The sequence below is a fragment of the Perca fluviatilis genome, chromosome 3, assembly GCF_010015445.1.
Source record: "Perca fluviatilis chromosome 3, GENO_Pfluv_1.0, whole genome shotgun sequence".
NCBI lineage: Eukaryota > Metazoa > Chordata > Actinopteri > Perciformes > Percidae > Perca > Perca fluviatilis.
This window is the reverse complement of record NC_053114.1, coordinates 37,970,329-37,995,328: the sequence shown is the minus strand read 5'-3', so window position 1 is coordinate 37,995,328 and position 25,000 is coordinate 37,970,329. Positions and strand designations below refer to the sequence as shown.

The window sequence follows — 25,000 nt, the reverse complement described above, 5'->3', positions numbered from 1 at the left end:
TGTGTGTGTGTGTGTGTGTGTGTGTGTGTGTAAAAGTGTAGCTCTATTATGTGTTTTCACATCAGCTTTTTATGTGTGTGCTGTAGGATAATGTGTATGCTTGCGTGTGTGTCAGTGTGAATTTGTGCACACCAATGAGGCCACCAAGTTCTCAGCTACCAGGCCAGAAATCTGTAGGGGGCCATTAAGGACTTAACTGCCTCCCAGCAGCTTTATTTATCAAAGGGATCCTGAGTCTTGCAGTTCCCCCAGCTTGACTTTCATTACCCTTCTAATGTGCCACGGGCAATAGACAGCTAGGGATTAGCAAAGGCTCTTTAAAGGTTCCACACACTTCAGTTTGTACAGTGATAAAAGGCTTTAATTGTAGTTCTCTAAATAGAGTAATTAAAAAACAAACAAAAAAAATACACAAAGGACAACAATTCTGACAAGGTTAGGTGACTTCACGTGACAAGACAAAAACAATGGGTTGAGGCATTTTCTTAAAAAGATGGTTACTAAAGAGAAGGTGAAAAAAGCTTGATCTGATGGTGGTAGTGAGTGGAAATGGAATAGTGGTTAAAGACGTCCAATCCACATGTAGTTACTAGATATCTGACCTGGTAAGAACTTTTTTTTTTATATACGAAAGGTAAACATCTGCACAATTCTTAAAACCAGTGCTCAGTGTCATGTGCTGTATGTCAGGCCTCTTCAGTAAAATAGACCAAAGGGTCCATGTGACGCAATTGGCCCATCACCTTCTTGCACATATTCAGTCACTTACTGTTTTGACTCTCTGGTAGCTGCCCCATACAACCGGTCCTCCATCACTGGCCAGTAATGGGTCAAGTGTCAAGTTGAAGGTTACCTTAATAGTTTAGGGACAGAAGATCGTTCCTCATTCACTTCAATTTCTTCCCGTTTTGTCCAGCTGGTGTAGTGATGGGGATTTGAAGCCCTCATGAGCCTGTTTCCCTCCCATGTTGTTAATAAGTCTTACATGGCTATTTGTGCAAGTAACAAAGGGTATACTCAGTGTTGTATGTGGTGTATGTTTGTCAGGCAAGCGCAACCCTAAAACAAACATGTTTGCCGTAGTGATAGCATTGCTTCTTTGTTGCCAAATGGACTTTGTCTATGCCCAAAAACAATATGAGTTTGGCCCCAAATGTCAAAAGGGGGGAATTTCTGTAGTTGTAGGTGCACTGAATTTGTTGAGAGTTTTGACAGTGTTTTCGTTAAGTGCTCCATCAAAGACATGATCATTTGAAAAAGGTTGTGCATTCCTTGAAATGCCAAGTGCAATTAAGTTGGGGGACATATTTCAACTAAAAATTACAGTCTATGAATTACTTTGGTTGGTTCAAAATAAAGATTTTTCTTGTTTAACAGCCATTGGCAGATGAGTCAACTATTTTAATTTAAGAAACTGAGTCGACTCTAATGTATAGCCCACCATGCCTCCCCCATGTTTAGCCGCCCAATCTCTCACCAGGAGCCATTGGGATACAGGTGCAGGTGTTCATATATAAATATACATATATATGATGTTTGTCCCTTTTTTGTCACGCCAACCTGCTGTATGTTTTGACTGAGACAGCAGCCGATGTGGGGGGTCCAGCCCAGTGTAGCCTCATCCCAGAGCTTAGGGTTGGGGATTGGTCAGAAACCATGTGATGGTGCGTGTGAACTGACGACCTGCGGGGGAGTAGGCGTCTCACTCTGGCTGTCTCATGTTTGTCATGTTTTGTAAAGACTGACAATCTTCCCTTTGTTGCCACAGACAGCAGTGACAAACAGCGGAGGAAATGGAGAATCTTCCGTGATGAGAACAGATCGGGTCATGAGGAGGAAGAAGGGCTTTTCCCTGGAGAATGTGATTTGTGTGTTTATCCGTAGACCAACGTTTGTCGTTATCTTAGAGTTCGGGTTTCTAGGTTTCACGTCTACTCCAGCTGTTGTTTTTCAAGGTGCACTGATGACTGACAAAGATACATTGCAAAATGACACAGTACTTATGAAGATGTATTACAGTTCAAGTCTAATTTGGAAATATATTGCATGTCAGACCACTCCAATGGATGCAGGAATGTAAGAGTAAAAATATGCGGGTTAATATTCTTCAGCTTTCTATTTCAGGAGTTAATTTTGGACAAATTAGATTTCCTACACTTTATCTAAATTTGATATATACTGCTCCGTCTTTTTCTGTTTTTATTTTGAAATTCAAGATTTAGGCATACATTAAAATATATACCTGGTGGAATTTATTCTAGCAAAATGTCTCCCACTGTCATAAAATCAGAAATCTTACATTTTTACAGGAATGTTATCGGTAGAATAAAATCTACCAATAAGCCGTGCAAGGTTCACTTGCCTGGTTTGGGCATGGTGCTTGAGATGACTTAGATAGCAACGGTGGAATGTTAATGATAGACTTTTGTTAGTGGAGAAATTCTATTTTTGTGCCTTGTGTCTTGCTTAAGGACACCTAATCTGGCCAGATGTTTGCTAGAGGTGGTTTTAGAACAACTAAACCACCCTGCCGTGCTCATGCTCTAATGTTCTGTTGCATTAGACGTGATAAAGTATAGAACAGCATTAAAATGCTACCTATCTCACCTCGTGTTCTCTCTCTGCAGATTCAGGCCTGGTGGTTCCCAGCGTGCCCTATGAGCTTCATAAGCGTCTACTAGCAGCTGCGGAGCGCTGGGGCCTGTCTCTGGAGCGCAGGCTGGAGACGATCGGCGTTTGTTCTAGTCAGATGGCCCTCACTCTGCTGGGTGGACCAAACAGGTAAAGAATAGCACTGTGGTGTAATAGGGCGGCCTACCAATGTCTGATAAGGGTGTAAAAGAATGAAGTTAGCCAGTTTCTAAATATCCGCTGCCATTGTATAATCAGAAAAGGTATGTGCAACAACGTGCCAAACATCGTTGTCTGAGAAGTTATATAATCATTAGAGCTGGTCTGTCCAACTTTTTGTTTTCATGTCATGTTTTCCAGTTTCCATGGCAATGATCTTTACTGCCATGTTTCTACATAAATTACAGGGTGTTAACCTTGACCCCCCCCCCACCGGGATTATTTTCTTAGGAGAGCACTACAGCGAGCAGTCACACTGCAGGTCACGAACACCCTAATACAGTGAAGCAACCTTGTTTGGTATTGTTTACCTTTATGAGCGATGTAGTCCTACTTAAGATCAAAGAATGGTAGCGCAGAGGCTCGTATAACAAACACAGCTTTATTGTCTCAGATCTTTTTATCAATTTAGCACTGTAATTGTGTCTCAAGTTTACACTTGAACTGCTGTGAGCTCAGATCAAATGTACATTTATATTGTATTACCAGAATCACCGACACTACAATGGTGTTTCACTACTTCCCTATTCCCTGTCATACAAGTCATAAAGTGAACAGATACTCAAGGCTGAAATTAAGCTTCCAATTAATTCACCAAAGTGCCCATGATCACAATAGAGAACCTTCTAGTGGACTGAAGTTTTTGTTTTTTTATAATCCAAAGTTATTGATGCATGTGATTTGTTTTAATACAAAATCAAGCAGATTTATAACAGGAGTTAGTAAACTCACCAACTGGCTTTCTATTTACCTCAAAGTTCTACGTAGCTACCAGTTAAATTTTTGCATTGCATGGCTAGCTATTGTAAATAGCACCGTGATTGGATGATAGGGTTCTAACAGCAAAGTCAGTGCTCTGATCAATCTTCAATATATGGACAAATTATCATTATAACAGTAAATGTTCCTCCACTGTTTGAAATTTTTATTTTTTTATTTTTGTGAGCAACATTGTCCCTGTTTTAACTAAGAAAGATGAATAATCCCAATATAAAGCTGATAAAAAAAGTTTTAAAATTGCAAGCATCGGTAAATATACCACACTACCAAGGACTTGTTGAACATTGCATATTCTCTACTTTTTTTTACTAACACTAGCTTTGTTATTGTTAACGTTTTGTTAATTTTTTCTAAAAAAAAAAGAAAGAAAAAGGTTTTGTATAGGTTAGTTGTTCTGTCCTATCTGAATACAGATTAAAGATGAGCCAGGATTTCCTTTTTGTTTTAATCAAATGTCTGTAGTGTTTTCAACCTACCTGTAGGTTACTGTTTGTTGTAAAGTGATTGAATCACAGTACGAGTTGATATTGCATGCTGGTTCAGAATAGCACATGTGTACACTGGCAGGATAGAGGGCTCCCTGGTGTCTTTAAACAGTCATGACTTCTGTTGTCTTGACTGAGACTGGATTAGGGTTGGTTATCAGCCCATAGTGGATATGATGCAATTTGGATATGATGCAATTTGTTTGATAACATATTTATTGTTTAATTTATGAATACTACATTGGTTGTACTTGGTCTGTGAAGTAATATCATGTATGTCCCCAGACTCACACCAAAAAATGTCCACCAGAGGCCCACTGTGGTCCTCCTGTGTGGGCCACACATCCAAGGAGCCCAGGGCATCAGCTGTGGTAGACACTTGGCCAACCACGAAGTGGAGGTCGTCCTGTTCCTGCCCAATTTTGTCAAGATGCAGGAGTCGGTCGCCAGTGAGGTCCACCTCTACAGCAGAACCAAGAGCAAGCAAGTGGCCGGCGTCAAAGGTAGAACACACCAACGGAGAGTTTTTAGATAATTAAATCCCTGTCCGTTCAGGATTTAGTGACACTGATGGGCAGGGCCATGCTAAGTGTATGGGCTGATCCGTGTCCAAAGTGATGGTGATAAATGTGGTGGAACATGATTCAGAGTGTCTTTGATAGGATCAGTTCATGTTGTTCTGTTGGAACAGACCAGCACAGATAAATGTTGCCCTCTAGTGGAGCAGCAGCGTTTAAGGCAAGTTGTACCATTTTTGACGATCATTTATGACTCTGCACACTTGTAATTATTTTAGATAGACAGTAAAAGATTGTTTTTAGTGTCACCACGTTTCAGTTTTTAGCGGGATCCCTTGCACCAAAAATGTATTCTCTCATGGTTTTGTGAGGCACCTTTTGAAACTTTACGGGTCTCTTTTTTTTTTTTTTCTTCTCCTTTTCCTCTGTCCCAGACCTGCCAACAAGCCCTGTTGATCTGGTAATCAACTGCCTGGGTTGCCACGAGAACCCAATGCTGAGGGAGCAGACCTGGTACCAATCAGCTGCTGACTGGGCCAACCAGAACCGGGCTCCAGTCCTAAGCATCGATCCCGCGGTCAGCGGCGAGCATCAGACTGTCGAGGCGAAGTGGACCCTCTTTTTGGGCCTTCCGCTACCTTTAGCGGAGACGGAGAGCAGGGTCTACCTCTGTGACATTGGCATCCCTAAACTGGTTTTCCAGGAAGTTGGAATCAGCTACCACTCACCCTTTGGATGTAAATTTGTCATTCCTCTGCACACGGCATAACGGACTACCCACTGACATTGCTTAGTTACAAATGGACAAATAGGAGGGAATGGTCTGCTTTTCCACAGTGGGTAAAGGTACTACTGTGTATGCGGCAATAGCTGCAGAGCAAACTATATGACGTGAACAGTATTTTGTTACAAAGTGTATAGAACGTCATGACACGTCTGGAATCATATGGCGTTGGTCTTTCCTCCCTACCCCGCTGGAAACTCCCGGGGTTGCCGCGCGTTGCGTGCGACACCTCTTGTTTTTGAGAGGGAAAGGTTTCCTGTTCTTTGGTGTGTTTTGATAAGGGCTCCGTGACGATGTGACTATGTTTACAAAATGCTGACCACTGTGAGTCTATCTATGACCTCTGATCCTGTCACCAGTCAGAGCAGCAGAGACACAGTTCCTGTTTCCTCCTTTTAGATTGCATGTGGTCCTGACCCTGTGACCCTGTGCACAGCTCAGCCTAAAGCAGTCTGCCAACCCAAACCTGCCATTCATCTGGCCCACAGTTGATTTCCATGTCCATTGTCTTTCAATTTAATGCAGTTTTTTACTTACTTAAATAGGTATATTTTGTCTAATAGTGGTTGTTACATGTTTCACCGAAAAGGGGATATTACAAAGAATATATTTTTTTATTTATTTTGGGAATACATCTCAGGAACGAATGAATGAGCACTGGAAAAACTTTAACATTTACGTTAAATCCGATAGCACGATAGTTATGAGTTTATAACCACTGAATGAAAAGTGGTAGCAGGCACCCCTGAGGATTAATTTCTTGCAGATTAGACATGATTTTGAAGCAAACATTCCAAGGACCAAAAACATCTTGGACCAAATTAATCTCTAGAGATTATAGCTAGTAAATAGTGGCGGAACCTAATTCTTACTTTCCATTTTCACACATCAAATTCAGCCACCTTCAGTGAAATAACCACTTCCTCTCTTTTGGTCAGCATAGTGATCTCCTGTTATAACCTCAGATCGGCAAATTGTCAACTTTACAAGTAAAAGGAAAATAGCCTTATTTTTTAGACTGGCAGCTAAACAAAATACAGCATTTCAAGTTAAAACCTGAGTCAAAAAATTGTAGTCATAAGTTATAAATGAGAGCTTGATAGGCTTTGCAGGGTTCTCACTAAACTAACTCCTACACTTTGGATTTAATGAATCATTTCATGCAAGGTCAGCAGTCTCTGGACTGAATGTGTGATGAAGGGGTGATGCATTTTGTTTAAAGTAGTGGCCTTGGCTACTCTGACAAAAATAGTGAAACAAGAATCAATGAATTTGTGGTGAACAATGATTAGCTCCTTAAGAAAATTTAACTTTTTTTCTTTTCTTTTTTTTCTATCTCCTGAGAGATTGCCCAAAACCAGAAACTGCCCAGATCCAGGCGTTCAAAGTTTAGATGAAGCTTAAGCTGTTGGGGCTTCTGCGAAGTTCTGAGTTACATATCTGAATATTAATATGAATTAAACCTTCACTCAGGGAAACACGGGCAGTTTAATACACTCCAGCCTCTTTTCCTGCTCGTTATCAGAACCACTATTATTTTTCTTCTCCAATGCAGCGGAGACTAAATGAAACGCTTAAGATTTGATCATGACTGTAAATCAAGCAATCCTGTTTAAAAACATTCCACATTCCTTGTCAGTTTGATTGGCGAAACTTAAGGTAACTTAAGATAATTTAGTGGGAGGGGAGGGCAGGGGAGGGGCATTTCAATACAAAATAAGTGTTTAGTTCTGATGGGTTTGTATCTCACATTTTTTAGGAGTGTAGTAAACTTTGGAAAATCTTGAAAATAGTTTGTACATGAGGTTTTGACTTATTTGTTGCCACCATGCTTGGTTATTTCTGACAAAGGCGCTGAGATGAGCACAAAGTAAGTGAGCAAGCCTGCTAAAGAGCCTATGGAGAATATGATCTAAAAACATGTCAAACCAACCGACTGTATGTTCAGGTATACATGTGTACAAGCAGCAGGCAAACCATTTGAAGCTGCAAATATATCTCATTGATAGACATCCAGCTTGGATCTTCTGACAAGATGCAAAAGTTAGAGTGACTGTGGGTACTGCCACTTATATGCAAATGAAAAAAGAAATTGCAACACTCTGTATTCTTGAGTATTTCCATTTAATGCTCCTGTCTATCGATATCATACATGCAAACTAGTCGCTTTTCGGCGAAAATAGCTAAACGGTGTAAAAGTTTGGCTGCATTTCACCGGAGAGGAACGTATGACAGTGTGCAGCTGCTGTCGGAAAAACGCAGATGTTGCGTTCACTTGAAACTCTCCTCGCCAGCCTCGTGCTGCATTCAAAGTTATTGTAAAATACCCTTTTCCCATCCAGTGGTTGTTTTTGTTTAACAGTAATTTACAGGTGAAATAAGTTATGTTATTACATTTTTATGGGGGGGTAAAATGTGTCACCTTTTTCAGCCCTTCGGAGTTTGCAGATATTACATATATTTTTGAAATTATTTTATGGCATGCAGTTTAGGAGTGTGTGTGTGGGGGGGCTGTGTGTGGTCTGAATATATGGAATGAAAGAATTTATATAATTGTATGAAATCTGTTCATCAAAGCTCTGGTGCCATCTTGTCGAGTCTGACCTGGGATGATTTCCTGCATGTCTTCCCCCTCTCTCCCTCCCCCCCTTTCATTGCTTTCCTATCATTAAGGGCGGAAATGGCCAAAAAATCATAAAAAAAAATAAATAAATCCAGGTTCATTCAAAAAAAGCAAAGATTGTAGAATGGGGGGGGGGACCTGCAAGGTTGAGTTTTTTTCTGTATTAACATTTGCCTGATAAGCAGGAACTGGCTGGCCCGTGAGCTTTACTACATTCGGTCTTCCATGATGAAACGGTGAATACATTTCTTCGTACGGTTACCAGAACTATTGTTGGCCTGTACATGCATTTGCCAGGGTGTTAATGATCTCTTCATTATTTACAATTGCTGATACTAGATTTTGTGCTGACTCGCTCATAGTGTCACACTTGTTGCAGCAACCTCCGTACAGATTAATCTCATCGAAAACACAGGATGGCGCCAGAACATTGATGTCAGATTTAATTTAATAAGTTTCATTCCATATATTCAAACTTGTATTTAATATATTCCAATATATTCAGGCTTTCATTCCATGTATTCATACTTTCAGTCAATATATTAAAGGTTCATTCCATATATTTAAACTTAAAATATATTCACACACACACACACAAACTCTACGAGTATATTTACTCTACACTGTATTTGTTTGGTATTTACTACTAATTTGGATATGAAGAGTTAAAATACAAAATAAATGATTTAGTTTATAAAATATAACAGTTTATAGATTCAACAGCATTCCATTACATTTCATTAAGCTCATGCTTTTATCCAAAGTGACTTCTAATAAGTGCATTTAATCACAAGAAGTACATTAGCTTCAAATGAGCCAAACTACAAAGCCACATGTAAGTGCAATTTTTTGTTGTTGTAACCCTCCTCTTCTTAGCCAAGGTGCAGTCAGAAGAGATGTGTTTTTAGCCTGCAGCGGAAGATATGTAGACTTTCAGCTGTGCTGATGTCAAGGGGGAGCTCGTTCCACCATTTAGTAGCCAGGATAGCAAACCGTTGGGATTTTGTTGAGTAATTAGGTGTCCCTCGCAGTGAGGGAGCTCCACCTTAAACCAGCTGCAACATTCACATGCTACTTACACATTAATGCATCGCAATAGTCAGTAATGTGACTATGAAAGGGACCATTTTGCATGGTGAGTTACTTATGCTTTTTATCTACATAATTCCATAATACTATTCAGTATAAAACTACTTGTAGTGTAGTCTATTTCTGGCAGTGATATGTATTAATTCAGTAAATATGAATACTTGTTTCACTACAGTTATGTTATACACATTCTAATAGGCTTTTTTTTTCTTACACCAGAAAAGCAGACATTTTGACTTGTCATAGCAGGAAAAGGACATTAATGGTGTTAATGATGGCTCTGTTCCATTAAAATATCCCAGTAAGTCATGACAGTGAGTCAGGGAGCACAGGATCCTGAAACTGAAGAAGCTTAATGAAATTTAGCCACATTCATGTATTTTTTATTTATTTATTTTGCACCTGTGCTTTTCCTAGTGTGACACGTCAAAATATATTCTGTGAAAAAAGCCTGTCATGTTTACAAAATGGTTTGGTTTAGCATTATAGAAACATTGCAAAGTGCAAAGTAAGACCTGCTTCATCCCAGTGTAGGTTGTTAAGGAAAACGTCCGGAGCAGCACAACTCATTTCCGATACGCGAAGAAGGTTCAGGAGACTTTGATGAATTACGCAGCAGCATTTTATGAATTCCCAATCGAGGAGAATTTAGGATTACGCAGTACAGTGTGGTGCCACCCCAACTTTTGAAATTCCTGTCTTCCTGAAGGTGTATTTAAACTCATGCTGGAGGTGTTAAGTTTAGCTGAACCTTCAAAGTAAACAAAGATATTGTGGGTGCCCAAATATCTCAGCACAGAAAAAAATGTGTTATGTGTTTACTTTCTCTATGGCCTTGGCAGGGTGAGCAGCAATGTCTAATCACACAGCTGCTACTTGCGTAGCATGAGTCCATAAGCTGGAAATTCCACAATGTAGGTAATTGAACTGCCATACACTTGACTTTAAGGCCAGTGTCTGAATTGTTGTGTTCTCCAGTGCTTTTAGTGACATTCAGTGCTCACCTATATCAGTGGCCCTTTTAATAAAACATAGTATTATAAGCTCAGGTGTAACCAAAATAACATTATGGCTGCATTTCATTTAGATGTTCCACAGTACTTCCAGGGCGATTGGTTTTGTGCATATTTGCTTACTGAACTATTGCTTATGTGGAGAAAGAGCCATCATTTATGTTATTAGTTACACCTTTGATTTACCTGCTATATGTTTTAAGTTTAAGATTAACCCACAAAGGAGGCCACTATTGGACCCCTTTTCATAGTTATTGTGGTGTATGGTAATTGGTTAAACATATTTATTTAGGAATGTTCAGTGTGCACATTTTTCCACGGGGCCCTTAAACAGGCAGACTAAACATGTAATAATGCAGGGTATGTTCCCAAACAAATTAGCAGTTAATCAAATTGCTAGTGACACAATGAACATGCGGGCCCTAGGGGACTTCTTTATATATATTCGTATCATATTTGATGCGATTCAATGTGTAACAGGACAGAAAGGATATTGTAACAGTAGCTTATAATTATACTGCTACTACACAGCTGTTTATAATTACCGCATGGAATATTTCAACAACACTGGCCACATCAATTATCCTCAGTGAGATGTCAAACAAAAACACCTGTCACGTGTGGGAGTCTAGTTTGAACATACTGCACTAAATTAGGCTACTACGTGGCCTGGATACAGTAAGACCGACAACATGCATTCTGTTCTACTACATACCATGGTTCTACCCGGTTTGAAACGCGGCACGCAGGCAGCCAGCTCGGGGGAAAACTCAAAAACTCCCACAGTAACAAGTCTGCCATCAGTTGACAGTCGCACCTGTTGGCCACACGGTTGTGCTCACAGACCGCTCGCCCCATGGCTGTGCCATTCCTCTGCGCATGCGTGTTCCGTTGACGGAGCGGAGACCATTTCCTCCAGCAGCAGGCCTCGCAGAGCTTCGCCACACGCGCACGCAAACGTACACACATATGCACACAGAGTAGGGACAACCGTCAAATCAAAGCCACGTTTGGGATTGTCTAATCTTAACGCCGCTAAACCTGGATGCCGCCCCCCCCCCCCAACCGCAGGAGTCATCCTAATGGGCCTTCTCCGCTAATTTGCAGCAACATCTGGTCGACACAGTGACTACAGGGGTATCTTTTGGGGTGAGTTACCCACAGCGCAGTCACTGTTTTGTCTCGTTGTGTTGTTGTTGTTGCTGCAACGTTTTTTTTTTAGCTCCGGGATAGCGCACAGGGCAATGTCCTTGTTGGGCTTGGCATTGTGTATTTGTCTGGGGTTTACTTCACATTCACCTAGCTAGCTAGGCTTTGACATGTGATGATAAACGGTTTTCACTGTGCAGAGCTAACGTTAAACCAGTGTGAGAGCTTTAGCGTTAGCTACTAGTTAACATACAATGTAACGTCAAGATCCATTATCGGACGCTATTGCTAGCTCTAAAAAGATTTTACCATAGACATATATACCCATCCAGTCTGTTCCCCAGTAAATTCACTACGATTGACAGTAGAGCAGTGAACACGAACAGAACAAGGCAGCAGTTAAACGTTATCTACAATTCTGTTCTTTTAGGGGGCGATTTTGCGGCTGTGCCCAAAACCTCCGAGTCACCCACCTTCTTGTCCGCTGGTTCCATACTCGGACGCTTTGTGGTTTTTACCTTTTTACTTCTACTCTATTATCGGTCTTCCATAAGTATGTGTTGACACAGTGTGGTCCAGTACTGCAGGCAAGCCCAAAATATAAAGCTGGGAGTCAGCAAAGCAAGGAACCATGCAGCATTGTGTTAACGTTACAGGAGGATGTAACGTTACCGTTTTGGATTTGTGAAAAAGGTCGTTAAATTGACTGTGATCGTTGAAATACTAACCAAGTACATATTAGACATGTACCAATACTCTGGTCCGACCTTTTCGTATTGTTTTGTATTTTGCTGGGAAATGCGGACGAAGAGCACCAACTATACTAATGCATCTGTCCGATAATGGACCCAGTAATTTTAGCAGGGGGGGGGGAAGCTGAGGTTCAGCCCCATGTTGAGGAAACACTGATCCGTATCTCTCCACTGATATTGTTTTAATGTGTCTTCCATTATTATGTTCTTTAGCATTTGTCTTTGTTTGACCTACATGTCACTATAGTGGAGAAGTGCTTCAAACGAGTCGTCCTGTTTATAATGACAGCTGACCATTGGAAAACACTGTTAAGATCATACTGTTTATCCCACAGGGACATTGTTTTTCTTTTGCACCCCTCCATGGGGAGGTCAGAGGTCAGGTTAATATACTGAACACCATCTAGTGTCTTACTCAAGGACACTTAAGCACTCAGGTTAAAGGTTCCATGACATGGTGCTCTTTGGAAGCTTTTATATAGACCTTAGTGGTCCCCTAATACTGTATCTGAAGTCTCTTTTATATAGACCTTAGTGGTCCCCTAATACTGTATCTGAAGTCTCTTTTATATAGACCTTAGTGGTCCCCTAATACTGTATCTGAAGTCTCTTTTATATAGACCTTAGTGGTCCCCTAATACTGTATCTGAAGTCTCTTTTATATAGACCTTAGTGGTCCCCTAATACTGTATCTGAAGTCTCTTTTATATAGACCTTAGTGGTCCCCTAATACTGTATCTGAAGTCTCTTTCCCGAAATTCAGCCTTGGTGCAGAGTTCCTTAGTATGTGCCATTTCTGTGTCTGTAGCTATTGAGTAGGAGCGAGGGGGGGGGCAAGGTGGAGGGTGGGGGTGTGGCCTTGACCAACTGCCACTTTGCTCGTTTGAAAGCCATGATGTCTCTCCCTTTCTCAGACCCTGTTTACACGTACATGGTTATTTTTACAAACGGAGAAATTTCCCTTCGTTTGTACCCTTCGTTTACACGCAAACGGAGAATTTGCCTCTGAAACCAAGTCTTTCTAAAAACTCCGGCCAGAGTGGAGATTTTTGAAATCTTCATTTGCATTTAAACTGAGACAAACGGAGGTTTAGGCAGCCGAGAGAGAGGGAGAGAGAAAGAGGAAGGGATTCGTTGCTGTTGTTGCTATTTTCGGGATTCTGATTGGCTGACGAGGGCTTGAGCTTCTCATTACACTGCCACCTACAGGTTTGACATGCTCTTGACGGCATATATACACAGGTACGTGTAAACAAACCAAACTGACAGCTGTGCACAATGTTATTTTTGAAAACTGATGCTACGTTTACACGTGGCCGGCTATTTTCATAAACGGACATTTCAACCTCTCCGTTTTCAGAAAAGTGTTCGTTTATATGTACCCGTGTATATATGCCGTCAATGCTGTCAACAGCATGCAAACCTGTAGGTGGCAGTGTAACGAGAAGCTCAAGCCCACGTTAGCCAATCAGAATCCCGACAATAGCAACAACAGCAACCAATCACGTCCTCTTTCTCTCTCTCGGCTGCCTAAACCTCCGTTTGTCTCAGTTTACATGCAAACGTGCAAACGAAGTTTTCCAAAATCTCCACTTTGGCCGGAGTTTTTAGAAATAATCGTTTTCTGTGATTAAAAACGGGGTTTTCGTGTAAATGAGAGGCCAAACCGCAGGAAAATATCTGCGTCTTCCCTTCGTGTAAACGGGGCCTCAGAGGTTGAAATGTCCGTTTATGAAAATAGCCGACCACGTGTAAACGTATCATCATGGGCGGGCCAAATTCTCTGGGCGGGCAAAGCAAAGAAAGGGCAGGTAACCTTGCCCCTTATGACCTCATAAGGAGCAAGATTCCAGATCGGCCCATCTGAGCTTTAATTTTCTCAAAGAGCAGGATACCCAGGGCTCGGTTTACACCTATCGCCATTTCTAGCCACTGGGGGACCATAGGCAGGCTGGGGGAACACATTAATGTTAAAAAACCTCATAAAGTGAAATTTTCATGCCATGGGACCTTTTTAAAGAACATTAAATGCACTAAAAATAAACTGTGCTATTGTAAAATGTTGGTATTTCATGAATCGGACCAGCACAACGCCTGCCACCCCTGCAGCTTTGGCCAATTTGTTAGTTCCTCATTTATCAATTCAAAGTAACTGTCTAACTGAAATGTTATAGGTAGTATACCTTTTGCAAGCTGTGGCATGACTGTATGACATGCTGTATTGTCTGTAGCACATTATATCTTTTAGATAGTGTTCCCATTGACTTTACATAGCGTTCCCATGTACTTTAGGTGAAACGTGTGCTCTGCTTTGTAAAACACGCCTAATCACTTACAATCTTACTCCTGGGTTGTTGTCAGAGAACAAATCTTACGATTAGCATATTATCTCCGTATCTGCGCTTGTTATCTGACATGTTACTGCTCAAAATCTAAAATATCAGCCCTCCAGATCTTGTTTCCTATTTTAATAACTGATTTTAAGTCCGTTTGAGGCTGAGCAGCAATTGAACTTTGCATTATAATCTGGATAGAGACATTTGCAAGTAGTAGACTGTCTGATTGGATAATTGCATTACACTTTTTGATTTTACAACAGGAAATGTGTCTTCAGAATTGAGATTATTTTGTGCATAATGGTCTAAAGAATTGTGATTTAAAAAAACCAAAACCGAGTAGGTGTCTGTTGTTTTCTTCTTTGCTACCAGATAGTGTTATCTCATTCTGATGCCCACCTGTCTTAACTGTCGTGCTGATTACAGGGAGTGTAGAGTGCTGATGAAGCAGCATGATGGCTTTAGGTTTTCTATTAGAGAAATTTGGTCGGAGCCAGGTGGGGGTGTGAGGGCTTGGCATTCATTATCCCCAGAGGAATCTGGTAAACCAGACTGCAACATGTTAGGAATCCATATGGTGCGTCTGTCAGGTCTAACCTGCTGCCTCCAACGGTCTGTGCTGTACTTGGAACAAATGCCTTTTTTTTTTTTTTTTTTTTCATTTTGGTGAACAGTTTGGTGAACTGTTTTTATTTTAGCCCACTGTGTAATTTAGCAGTCCTCTAAACTACTGCATGACTCAGCCCTGGTCTCAGTAGCGAGACTGTACAGCTCTCCATCTGTGAAGCCAGACTCATCTAGTAAAGTGGCAGAAGACTCGCAGATTAACTCTTCGACCACACTAAGTTCTTTCATTTCCTATCTTCTTTTGTCAATAGCTCCCTCCACATCTCGCTGACCGACTGATGGCTAGATCGTAGTAGTCTAATCGAGGTGCAGCTTGACAAGGACTAGAGGTGACAGGACAGGTCTGCAGACCCAGCTACATGCTGGCTCCACTCTTTTTTTTTTTTTTTTTTTTAAAGCAATGAGTTATGAGGAGGGGGCTAAATCGCTGTCTGGTCGATGCTTAAAGCTGCGAGGAGCTGAGCTGTGTTACTGTCTTATGTTAAGCTCTGAGCATGTCCTATGTGCTCAGCAGGGAAGTAATGGCTCCTCTGTCTCTAAACTGACCATCTCATTGCACATTTGAAGCCTGTCCAAGGCCCTGCTGACCTCAACACAATGGCCGCGTTAAGTTCGTTTTTTCCCCTCGAGCCTCTTCTCTCTAATGTCCGCTGTCTCTTTAATCAGCAAGTGCAATAACAGAGGAGGGATTTATTGTGGTGACTTTGGTGCAGAGCTTAACAGTATACTGACACTCCTAAGCAACAGGACATCACAGATGGTGCGAGACATACTCTGCAAAGTAGGCTGTATCACTGGGCATAGATGCACTCAACACAACTTACTTCACGGCTGTCTGCATTTCAGCAGCCTGGTATGGTGTGTTAGTAGTGTATGAGTTAGAGTTGCAACGATTAACCCATTAGTTGTCGACTATTAAATTAATCGGCAACTATTTTGATAATCGGTTGGTTTAATTTTTTTATTGAAAAAAATCTGATTCCAGCTTCTTAAATGTGAATATTTTCTAGTTTCTTCACTCCCCTATGACAGCAAACTGAATATGTTTGAGTTGTGGACAAAACGAGACATTTGAGGACGTCATCTTTGGTGAACACTGATCGTTTCACCGTTATCTGACATGTTACAGACCAAACAACTAATCGATTAATTGAGAAAATAATCGACAGGTTTCTCAATTATGAGAAATAGTCGTTAGCTGCAGCCCTAGTATGAGTCATTATACCTATAAGGTGCACACCATGATGTGTTTTATTGTGTCTGATAAGGTATGTGCACATTCAGAGTTTCCAGGTTTATTGTAGTCACTGCGAGATGCAAAGTGGTGAGCAGCGCCACAGTCTACTTGTTTAGCATGAGTGATAGAAAGTGAAATCGGCAGCAGATCTGCACGGCACCTGCAGTTCTTCCTCTTTTTAAATGTGTACAGATAAAATATGGTCACATTACCATACTGTATACTTGCATACATGCTGTATGTGAGGTGCACAACGGTTTCATTTGCCCTCAGTTGATAAGCGATCAAGATAATCTTTGATTTGTGGGTCGTAGACATGTCTGTCTTTCTGGCCACTTCTCATATATATATATATATATATATATATATATATATATATATATATATATATATAAAAACCACACACACACACACACACACACACACACACACACACACACACACACACACACACATATTACTGTGCTTCCTGCTGATCATACTACTAATCAGAGTATTGGTAGTAGCAGTAGTGTGAAAGAAATATATTATACATAAATCGTATAATAACATTACTGTTTATTTATTTCATATGGGTTCCGATTATGGCTGCAATTATTGATAATTTCAGTTATCAATCGATATGCTGATTATTATCCAGATTACTTGATTAGTTGTTTAGTATTTGTTCAACTGACAGTCCAAAACCCAAAGATACTCAATTTACAATCATGTAGGGTTGATTTAAAAAAACAAACAAAAAAAAACACTTTAGCTTAAAAAAACGACTTGATGAATCCATTTTCTAAATAGTTGCACATTCATTTTTGGTCAGTTGACTAATCTATTAACCAACTAATTGTTTGAGCTCTTACTGCCATTTCAACACAGTCTGCAGGTCATTTTTCTTTGCCTTGATAATCTCCTTAAGACTCTCACAGTGTGATACGAGTGTTGCCTTGTAAAGCAATAAAGAAACTCATTTCACAAACCCATATTGTGCATGATGGCAAAACCCCCAACCATTATTGGTCCTAAATATTTTTCCCACGGCTGTGTGACTCCTGTATCTTCTTCTCTGGTCAGCACCTGCTGAGCTGTGATAGAGGCAACTCCCCTCACTTTTTCCTAGAGATCACGCTGCCCAGTGGAATAGTGGCATTGTGGCTGCCATCTTGCGCGCAAACTCGACGGTTCCTCTCCATCTGGGCAGCGGCTGGTCATTCAGGCAGCTCCTTGAAGGCCGGGAGGCTGCTGCTGCTGCCACGCCTGCTGGCTAGCTGCACAATGTAGGCAATGAGTAGAGCCACAGGCCTGACACACAGCCAGTCTTTCAGTACGCCCGCGGCCTCCAGAGATTTCCCCTCTGGGAACTGTTTCTCACAAAGATAATGGTAATCCACCATTTTAGCATTTCTAGAATTTGCCATGTTAGAAAAGGGATATCTCATTGTTTATTTTTCCTCTTCGTACTGTTCGTGTGTTGCTACTGGGTGTGCTGGCCAATAACGTTCCACTAGAACAAGTAGGCCTAAACAACTTGTGCCTTTACTCACTCCCCCACATTTACTGGTTGCACACGTGCGACTGGATGTAAAATTCAGTCGCGCACTCTCAAATTTTTGTCGCAAAATGCGACCATTTGGTCGCAGTCTGGAGCCCTGCCCTTATCAGACAAATAAAACGCTGATACAGATACTCTGCAAACTGCCAAAAAACGGCCCAATCAGTCTATAATAATCGGTCTATCCCTATTTTTTATTCTTTAAAATCTTCTTTTTGTGCTTCCTACATTTTAAGAGCTAATGGTATCCTATAAGGAGCCTCACCTATCCGATGAAAACCCAGACGGACCCCCACCAGTTCCTGTAACCTGCAACAGAGATGTTTTATTATCCACACACTGATTTTCTACCTGAGGTGATAATTTAGAAACGGCATTGTGAAGAATTCCTCAGCTCTAAGGCATAAATCGACCAGTCACCAGCGTTAATATGGCCTATGGGTCCGTCCTCATCCCTCACTGACCACCACCGCCTATAACCAGAGCCACCCCATGGTCCAAACCAGCACGATGCAATGATAGTTCAGCTGGATGACATCAGTCTGCTTTTTTGGGTTGTGCGAGACCTGATTTGAATTTATGGGCAGGAGGAGAAATGTCAGCTGAAGAAAACAGTTGGACACTTCCTCCTTTTGAGTGGATCCAGGCAGAGGCCTGGACCATCTATTCATTTGGGAGATGCATGCATATGCGTGTATATATATGTGTGTGTGTTGTGTGTGTGTGTGTGTGTGTGTGTGTGTGTGTGTGTGTGTGTGTGTGTGTGTGTGTGTGTGTGTGTGTGTGTGTGTGTGTGTGTGTGTGTGTGTGTGTGTGTGTGTGTGTGTATATATAAAGTAAATAATAAAACTCAAATGGCACTGGCACAGGTGAAATTACTAGTGGTCACCATTCATAAGGATGTTAGACTGCAACTTTAGTGTTCTAGTTCATTTCTTCGTGTGCTTTTTTTTTTTTGGACTAATCTGTTGTCTATAGGATATTATTTAAACATCAATCACAAGGTTCCAAGCCAGTGTTCGGCTGTGTTCAGCCCAGGTTGAGATGGGGCTCACCAGGCAAGATGTGACGATCAATAGAGACTCATTCTTATTGACCACAGCAGGTTCATCCTGTATAACTGTGTTGGTCGGGAAAGGATATAATGAGATATAATTGGACAGCCAACTAATCGTTTTACAATAGGATGTTGTTATGACGATGTTGAAGAAGGTATTATAAAATTCGGGCTTTGAAAGCAGCAGCTGCCTTCCTGTATATAAATGTACTCAACATAGACAAACAAACAAATATATGCACAGTGGGACACTGTTCCCGCGTGCCCTGCACAGTCAAATTCTCAACACAGTACAATCCTTCACTAACTAAAACTTCACAGAATCGGCTGCAATTTGATCAAGTAACTAACGCTATCGGCACACAAAGATGTTGACGCAACTGTAATCTGAAGCTTTGTATACAATGCCAATCTAACTTAACCATGGTCTTTGATCAGCAGTGCTGCTGCCTTCGCTGTCCCACATGTGCCATGAATTATGCCTTTCACAAAGCTTACATTGACTGAATGTGCCGTTTGTCTCCGATATTACCTATTGGAAAAAGCTCCAACATTTTCCACTCTTTCCCCCAACAATTGCGATTTGATCAGGGCTGTTCCCTCTTAGTCGATTAGTCGACTAATTGGTCGTTTTGGTCTTAGTCAACTTAGATTTCTTTAGTCGATTCAGTGTTTCCTCTATGTTGATTGGCAAGTGGCGGTCCGCCACGGTTAGATTTCTCCCGCCAGGTATCAGAAATAAAGCCGTCTGTCATCGATTGTTTGAAAGCACATCAGAGAATAGCGCGGACACGCGCTTCACAACGCGAGTGGGCACGCGTGCCACTCTGAGAAAAGGGAGAAAGAAAAAAGAGACAGGCTATTCGGAGGACCCAGTTGAGATGGCATGTGTGCATCCTTGAGAACTGTAAGTCGTATAACTTATATTGTCAGTTCATTTAAGCCTGTATTAGTCAATAGTTCTTGCTCCTTTTTAGTTTCACCTTCACCTGCTAGCTAAATTGCACGTGGCTGTTGATTCAATACAACGCCCTTGATATCAGATCATGGCATTGTAGGCTAAACCGTGATTATTTCATACATTCATGAAACATATTGGGGAAAATTCATTCAACATAATTCACAGCCAACAGCCCACTCTCACTCAAAAGCGTACAAATAACACGGGTTTATACCTGTGAAAATACGTGCAATGTGTACTCTAAAGTAAAATTGTGCGTACAGTAGATACGTGGAGCGCTCCAATTACAGTAATGGAAACCGCTGCGTTTATAGTATAAAGGGACGTGGGACCGCGTTAGGTCGGTTGGGGTGGTGGATGGGTGAAACACAGGACTTTCACCCAGGAGACCGTGTTTGGCGATTTTCAGCATGTTTTTTTTTTCTTCTTAGGCCGTTTATTAGCGTGTTTATGTGGCGCGTTTTTGCGACTTGTTGTGTTTTTTTTGTTAAGCCTTCCCCAATGTTTCTTCCCTAAACCCAACCGTTTATTAGCGGGTTTTTGTGACTTTCTTGTGTTACTAAAGCTTTTCCCTGCATTATTTTTCTAAACCCAACCATATTTATCTTTTTGTGTGCGACGCTGTTCTCGCGATAACACACAACGTGGCGACGCGAGCTACGTGCATATAAAACTCACCGGTCTCCCTTACTTCAATTGGAGCGCTCCGCGTATGTAATGCACGAAGAATTTTACTTTGGCGTACACATTGCACGGTTGTAAACCCGTGTTATTTGTACGCTTTCGAGTGAGACCGGGTTGCAGCCAAATAACAATTAAAAGTTGGCTATGTTATTTGAACATTTATAACCTAACCTAACTGGCAATGCCTCCATTTTGGCGTCTGCTGCGGTGCGCAGCGCTGCTCGGACCGTGTGCGCCGCTGCCCTTTTTTTTCCTCCATAAACGCCGCTGTCAGCTACTCTGCCAGTTGCTGCATGAACTTCCTCCGGGACATTTTACAGCTGGTGCACTCCTTGGAGAGGATGTGTGTAATGATTCCAGCCTGTTGTAGCATGTATAAAGTTATATGAACACGTAGACGGCTACCGACCATCTACGTGTACCGCGCCTTTCACAGAGCGAAGTTCTTCCGATTCAGGATTGAGTCCATCCACGCGGCAGCCTACGTTACCGACTCTGGCTTTGCCTTCGGCCCATCGTTGATGCCCACACTTGTTACTCGAGACCGCTAGTTACGTTTCTCTGACAGAGACTATGATTATCACTAAGCAACCAAGATGCATCTTCAACCACGCAAAAGATTAAAAACAAAACCGCAAAAATCCGAGCGGTCAATATCGTTTATGGCCAAAATAGGTAAAAGTGATTTTATTTTCATGCCTTTTGTGTAATGTATATAAAAACAATTTTAAATGAAAATACAGACTATTTTAGGAAAAGTCAGGTACCAGCAGGATTGTGTTTTTTTATTTAGCAAAGTTATTACAAATATAAATTTCAAAACGGTCAAAATGACCGACCAGGCCACAGGGGGACCATCTAGCAGCATTTATGCTACTCAGCATTAATGGGCCACCTCTTTCTGAATTCCCCTATAACCGAGCCTTGGAGTTATAGTTTTGCTTTCCCTATGAAGAATTTCTTGTAAAATTCATTTTGTAGACCTACAGTTCCTCAAAAATACAGTTCAATCAAAACGAAATCAAAATATGCCTCATTGTGTGTGTGAATAGAGGTGAATAAATATATTTAGAGGTGAATAAATATATTTGTTTGTGTTGCAGCGAATTGTCAGATCCGTTTAATACGTAAAACATTTGGCGGCGGGGTGCGGGACTGATGGGGGGGAGGGGGGGGTTCCGACAGATCTGCCCCCACTGCTAAAAAAAATCCTAGAAGAAACACTGCGATTAGTCATGTTTATGCTGAATTCATGCTGAATGACTTATTTCCAAGAAACGTACGAGCACATCTCTGGTAAACACAAGAATGAAGGGTTGACATTTCACCTAATAGATATCACCGTGAAACCTACTTTAATTACTTTCATTAAGGCAATTATTTGTTGTATTACACGTTTTCTGAAATGTTGTTTAAATATGCAAAGGAGGCATTATCTTATTCGATATATGCATCCTTTTGCATGACTTTGCGGAGAAACTCAGATTTACAGATCTGTCGATTAAATCAACTAATCGATTAGTTGATACAATTGAATGAGTTTTAGTCGACTAAGAATTTCTTCAATCGAATGCAGCCCTAGATTTGATTTGCTGCTTTGATCATTTATTGATGGTCTGACCAGTTAGCCTTAGCCGTTTTGCTGTGTGAAACAGTGCTGATAACCAAGACTGTAATGTCCTCAAGCCTCGTGTCCCAACCTTAACTTTTGTTCTTACTTTATTTTCTTTATGTTTTGAAAAGTTAGGTTTCTCTTGGATGTTTCAGGTTTAAACTGCCTTTTGCCTGTGTGCACTATTTGCTCAAAATGTGCATTTCAAAGTCATAGCAAAAGGCATAAATTGTAACACCATATGATATTATACATTTGGGCAATATGATATATAATGTATGATTGGTAATGATTTTGCCATGCAGTTTATACGGAAGCAGCTGTCCCTTTTTTTTAATATCTCTAAATGTTTGAGGCCTTTGAGAGGAAAGCATGCAAATCAACAAAACTGCTCTAGGTCAATACGGAGTTAAAGGAATTTTCATTGCAATTATTTTGTCGGGTATCTTTTTCAGTGGATAAGCGTATCGGACATTACCACCTGGTCCTTTTACCCATTTACTGTTGTACAATGTCACAATGTATGTACAGTAGCTCGCGTGATGTAAACGATATTATAGTGCACTTTGGGAAGAGCTGTCGTTTGCCACATACAATAAATGTTTCAGGAAGACACAAATTCTCTGGTCAAGCAGGAAGTGGACTGTACCAAAGCCCTGTGCCAACATGTCATTTATATGTGGGGCTTCCCCTGCTTACCTCCATTGTCTGATGGTCTCCCTGCACACAACAACACTTGTGCCCTGGTTCTCTTAAGGCCTTCATATTTAGGCCAATATGGGGAGACAAAGGGGAAGTAGGTGCAGACGGTTAAAAATTGATGGCGTTTCAAAGACATATTAAACTCTGCTGCCATCATTGTGAAATACTTAAAGAGAATATGTAATGAATCAGTGATGATGATGAATATCCTGTCTCAGCAGGGAGGCTTCAGAGCTTCCTCTTTTATCTGCCCTTTCAAGCACTCCCAAGTAGCGTTTGTGAAAATGAGTCATTTGATGCACTTCAATGATGCCCATACACCGTAGATGCTTCTGCTTTAATGATGTCACAGACAAAGTAAAGTGACCTGAATTAGGTCTACTCTAATACAGTCTTTTCTATTAAAGGAAGTTTTTACTTGATCTTTTCTTTTGTGTAGAATTCCACCCCCCCAGGGTTTGTTTATTTTTCTTCTTTTTTTAAATAAGAGATTTTTTTTATTTACTGATGTTTTCAGTTGAGAGATTAAACCTGTGCAGTGTAGAGATGTTTATTGTTGACCTTGGCCTACATCTGGACATGTTTCTGATCCACCAGCTTATGAGCCCCATGACTTACTGAGAGGTAGGTAGCTGGATGCATCAATAGATACAGAACGATGGATTTAAAAATAGGCAGATAATTCTTTAGGTCTTATCCTTGACGAGTTTATCATACACAGAAATCCAAGGAACACCATTATGTCATCATGTTACTGTGGCCCATTACTTTTCAATCACTGCTTGACATGTTTTATATAGGGACATACTTCATAACCTTTGGTTGCACAGTCAGTTACAAGGGTAGCAGCTAAAATGCCAAATAATATGGGTGTGCAAAAAATCGATTCATATTCAAATTGCGATTTAAGCTCCACCGATTCAAAATCGATTCATAGAATTCCAAAAATGTATTCATATTTTTTTAATATATATATATTTTTTTTTATTGTATGTCTACTGCAATCACATGGGAAAAGTAACTACATTTACATACTGTGAATCGTTTTTTTTTTTAATCGAGAATCGTTTTTGAATAGAAAATTCGATTTTGAATCGAATCTTGACCCTAAAATTCAATATCGAATCGTGACATTTTCTGAATCGTGCACCCCTATGTTTTGCTGTCACTGGAGAAGCTGGCATCACCAGTATCGGATAATTCAATTATTTTGATTATTTATCTGGATTGTCTGTTAACTTGCTTATCTTCCTGGGCTCTGTTTTTTTGCAAACAATGTCTACCAGCTACCCCCGCTCCACATGTAGGCCATTGGCACCTGGATATTAAACACCTGCATCAGTAGGGACTGGACAATAACTGTTTAGTATATCTTTTTTTTATTTTAGAAATTCAAAGTGCTGTATGTGCATTGAATACAAAAGCCTACATGCCTGTGCTCAGTATTCATTCCGCAGCAGCCAGGTCATTTCGAACTATAATAATGTGATACAGATGTAGTAGTATGCTCTGGGGATCATGTACTACTGATGATTATGTATTACCTAGTGTACAACAGAAAAGGCAGCAGGCTCCTACAGTTTGACATAAACATGGGTCACAATGAACCACGGTTGTAAAACACAACAGCAGTGGTGGGAGTTCAGCAATATTGTCACTCTCTCTCCTAGCTCTTTATTTAGTTTTTCTGCTCGTCTCGCTTATTAGCTGAACATGCACCCTAATACCAACGTCATGTTCAGCATTTTGTAATTCTGCATGTGAGTAGTTGCATCCACCGATCAACTGGAATAAACCAGTACTGTACAATAGTAACCTATAGGGGTGGGAATAACCAGAGGTCTCACGATACAATATTATTACGATTTTAAACATATTGCCCTGTTGTGCGATATATTGCAATTCATGACCTTTTTCCCCAACTTCAAATTTTTCCCAATTTCAAATGATGTCCCCAAAAAGAAACCGTCAACATCTGTTCTATCTCTGTTTGTTCATCTCACTTCAATTTCATTGCTGCAAAATGGAGACATCAAGGAGATTGATACAGCACTGGCACGGAAAATATCGCGATACTATGCTGTATTGATTAGTAATATACCAACAAAGGTATACTGGGTCTCTCCCCAGAAATAGTTTAGCCAAGGTGGCAAGCCACCCAGAACCCAGTACATCTTATTACGTGATGAATTTAGCTG

At 40.8% G+C, this 25,000-nt stretch overlaps 2 protein-coding genes across 2 annotated transcripts in view; both read left to right on the top strand.

Annotated features, from left to right (window-relative positions):
* LOC120555726 (enhancer of mRNA-decapping protein 3-like) overlaps nucleotides 1–7,048 on the top strand; it is a 28,025-nt gene extending 20,977 nt beyond the window's left edge. Inside the window, exons 5-7 of the mRNA XM_039794725.1 lie at nucleotides 2,628–2,781; nucleotides 4,401–4,618; nucleotides 5,068–7,048. Coding sequence (XP_039650659.1) covers nucleotides 2,628–2,781; nucleotides 4,401–4,618; nucleotides 5,068–5,402 — 707 coding nt within the window. The 3' untranslated portion in view covers nucleotides 5,403–7,048. The remainder of the gene's footprint in view (nucleotides 1–2,627; nucleotides 2,782–4,400; nucleotides 4,619–5,067) is intronic.
* A 3,956-nt stretch (nucleotides 7,049–11,004) lies between these two features.
* LOC120555724 (tyrosine-protein kinase CSK) overlaps nucleotides 11,005–25,000 on the top strand; it is a 57,338-nt gene continuing 43,342 nt past the window's right edge. The window contains exon 1 of the mRNA XM_039794722.1: nucleotides 11,005–11,291. The gene's annotated coding sequence lies outside the window, so the exon portion shown is untranslated. The remainder of the gene's footprint in view (nucleotides 11,292–25,000) is intronic.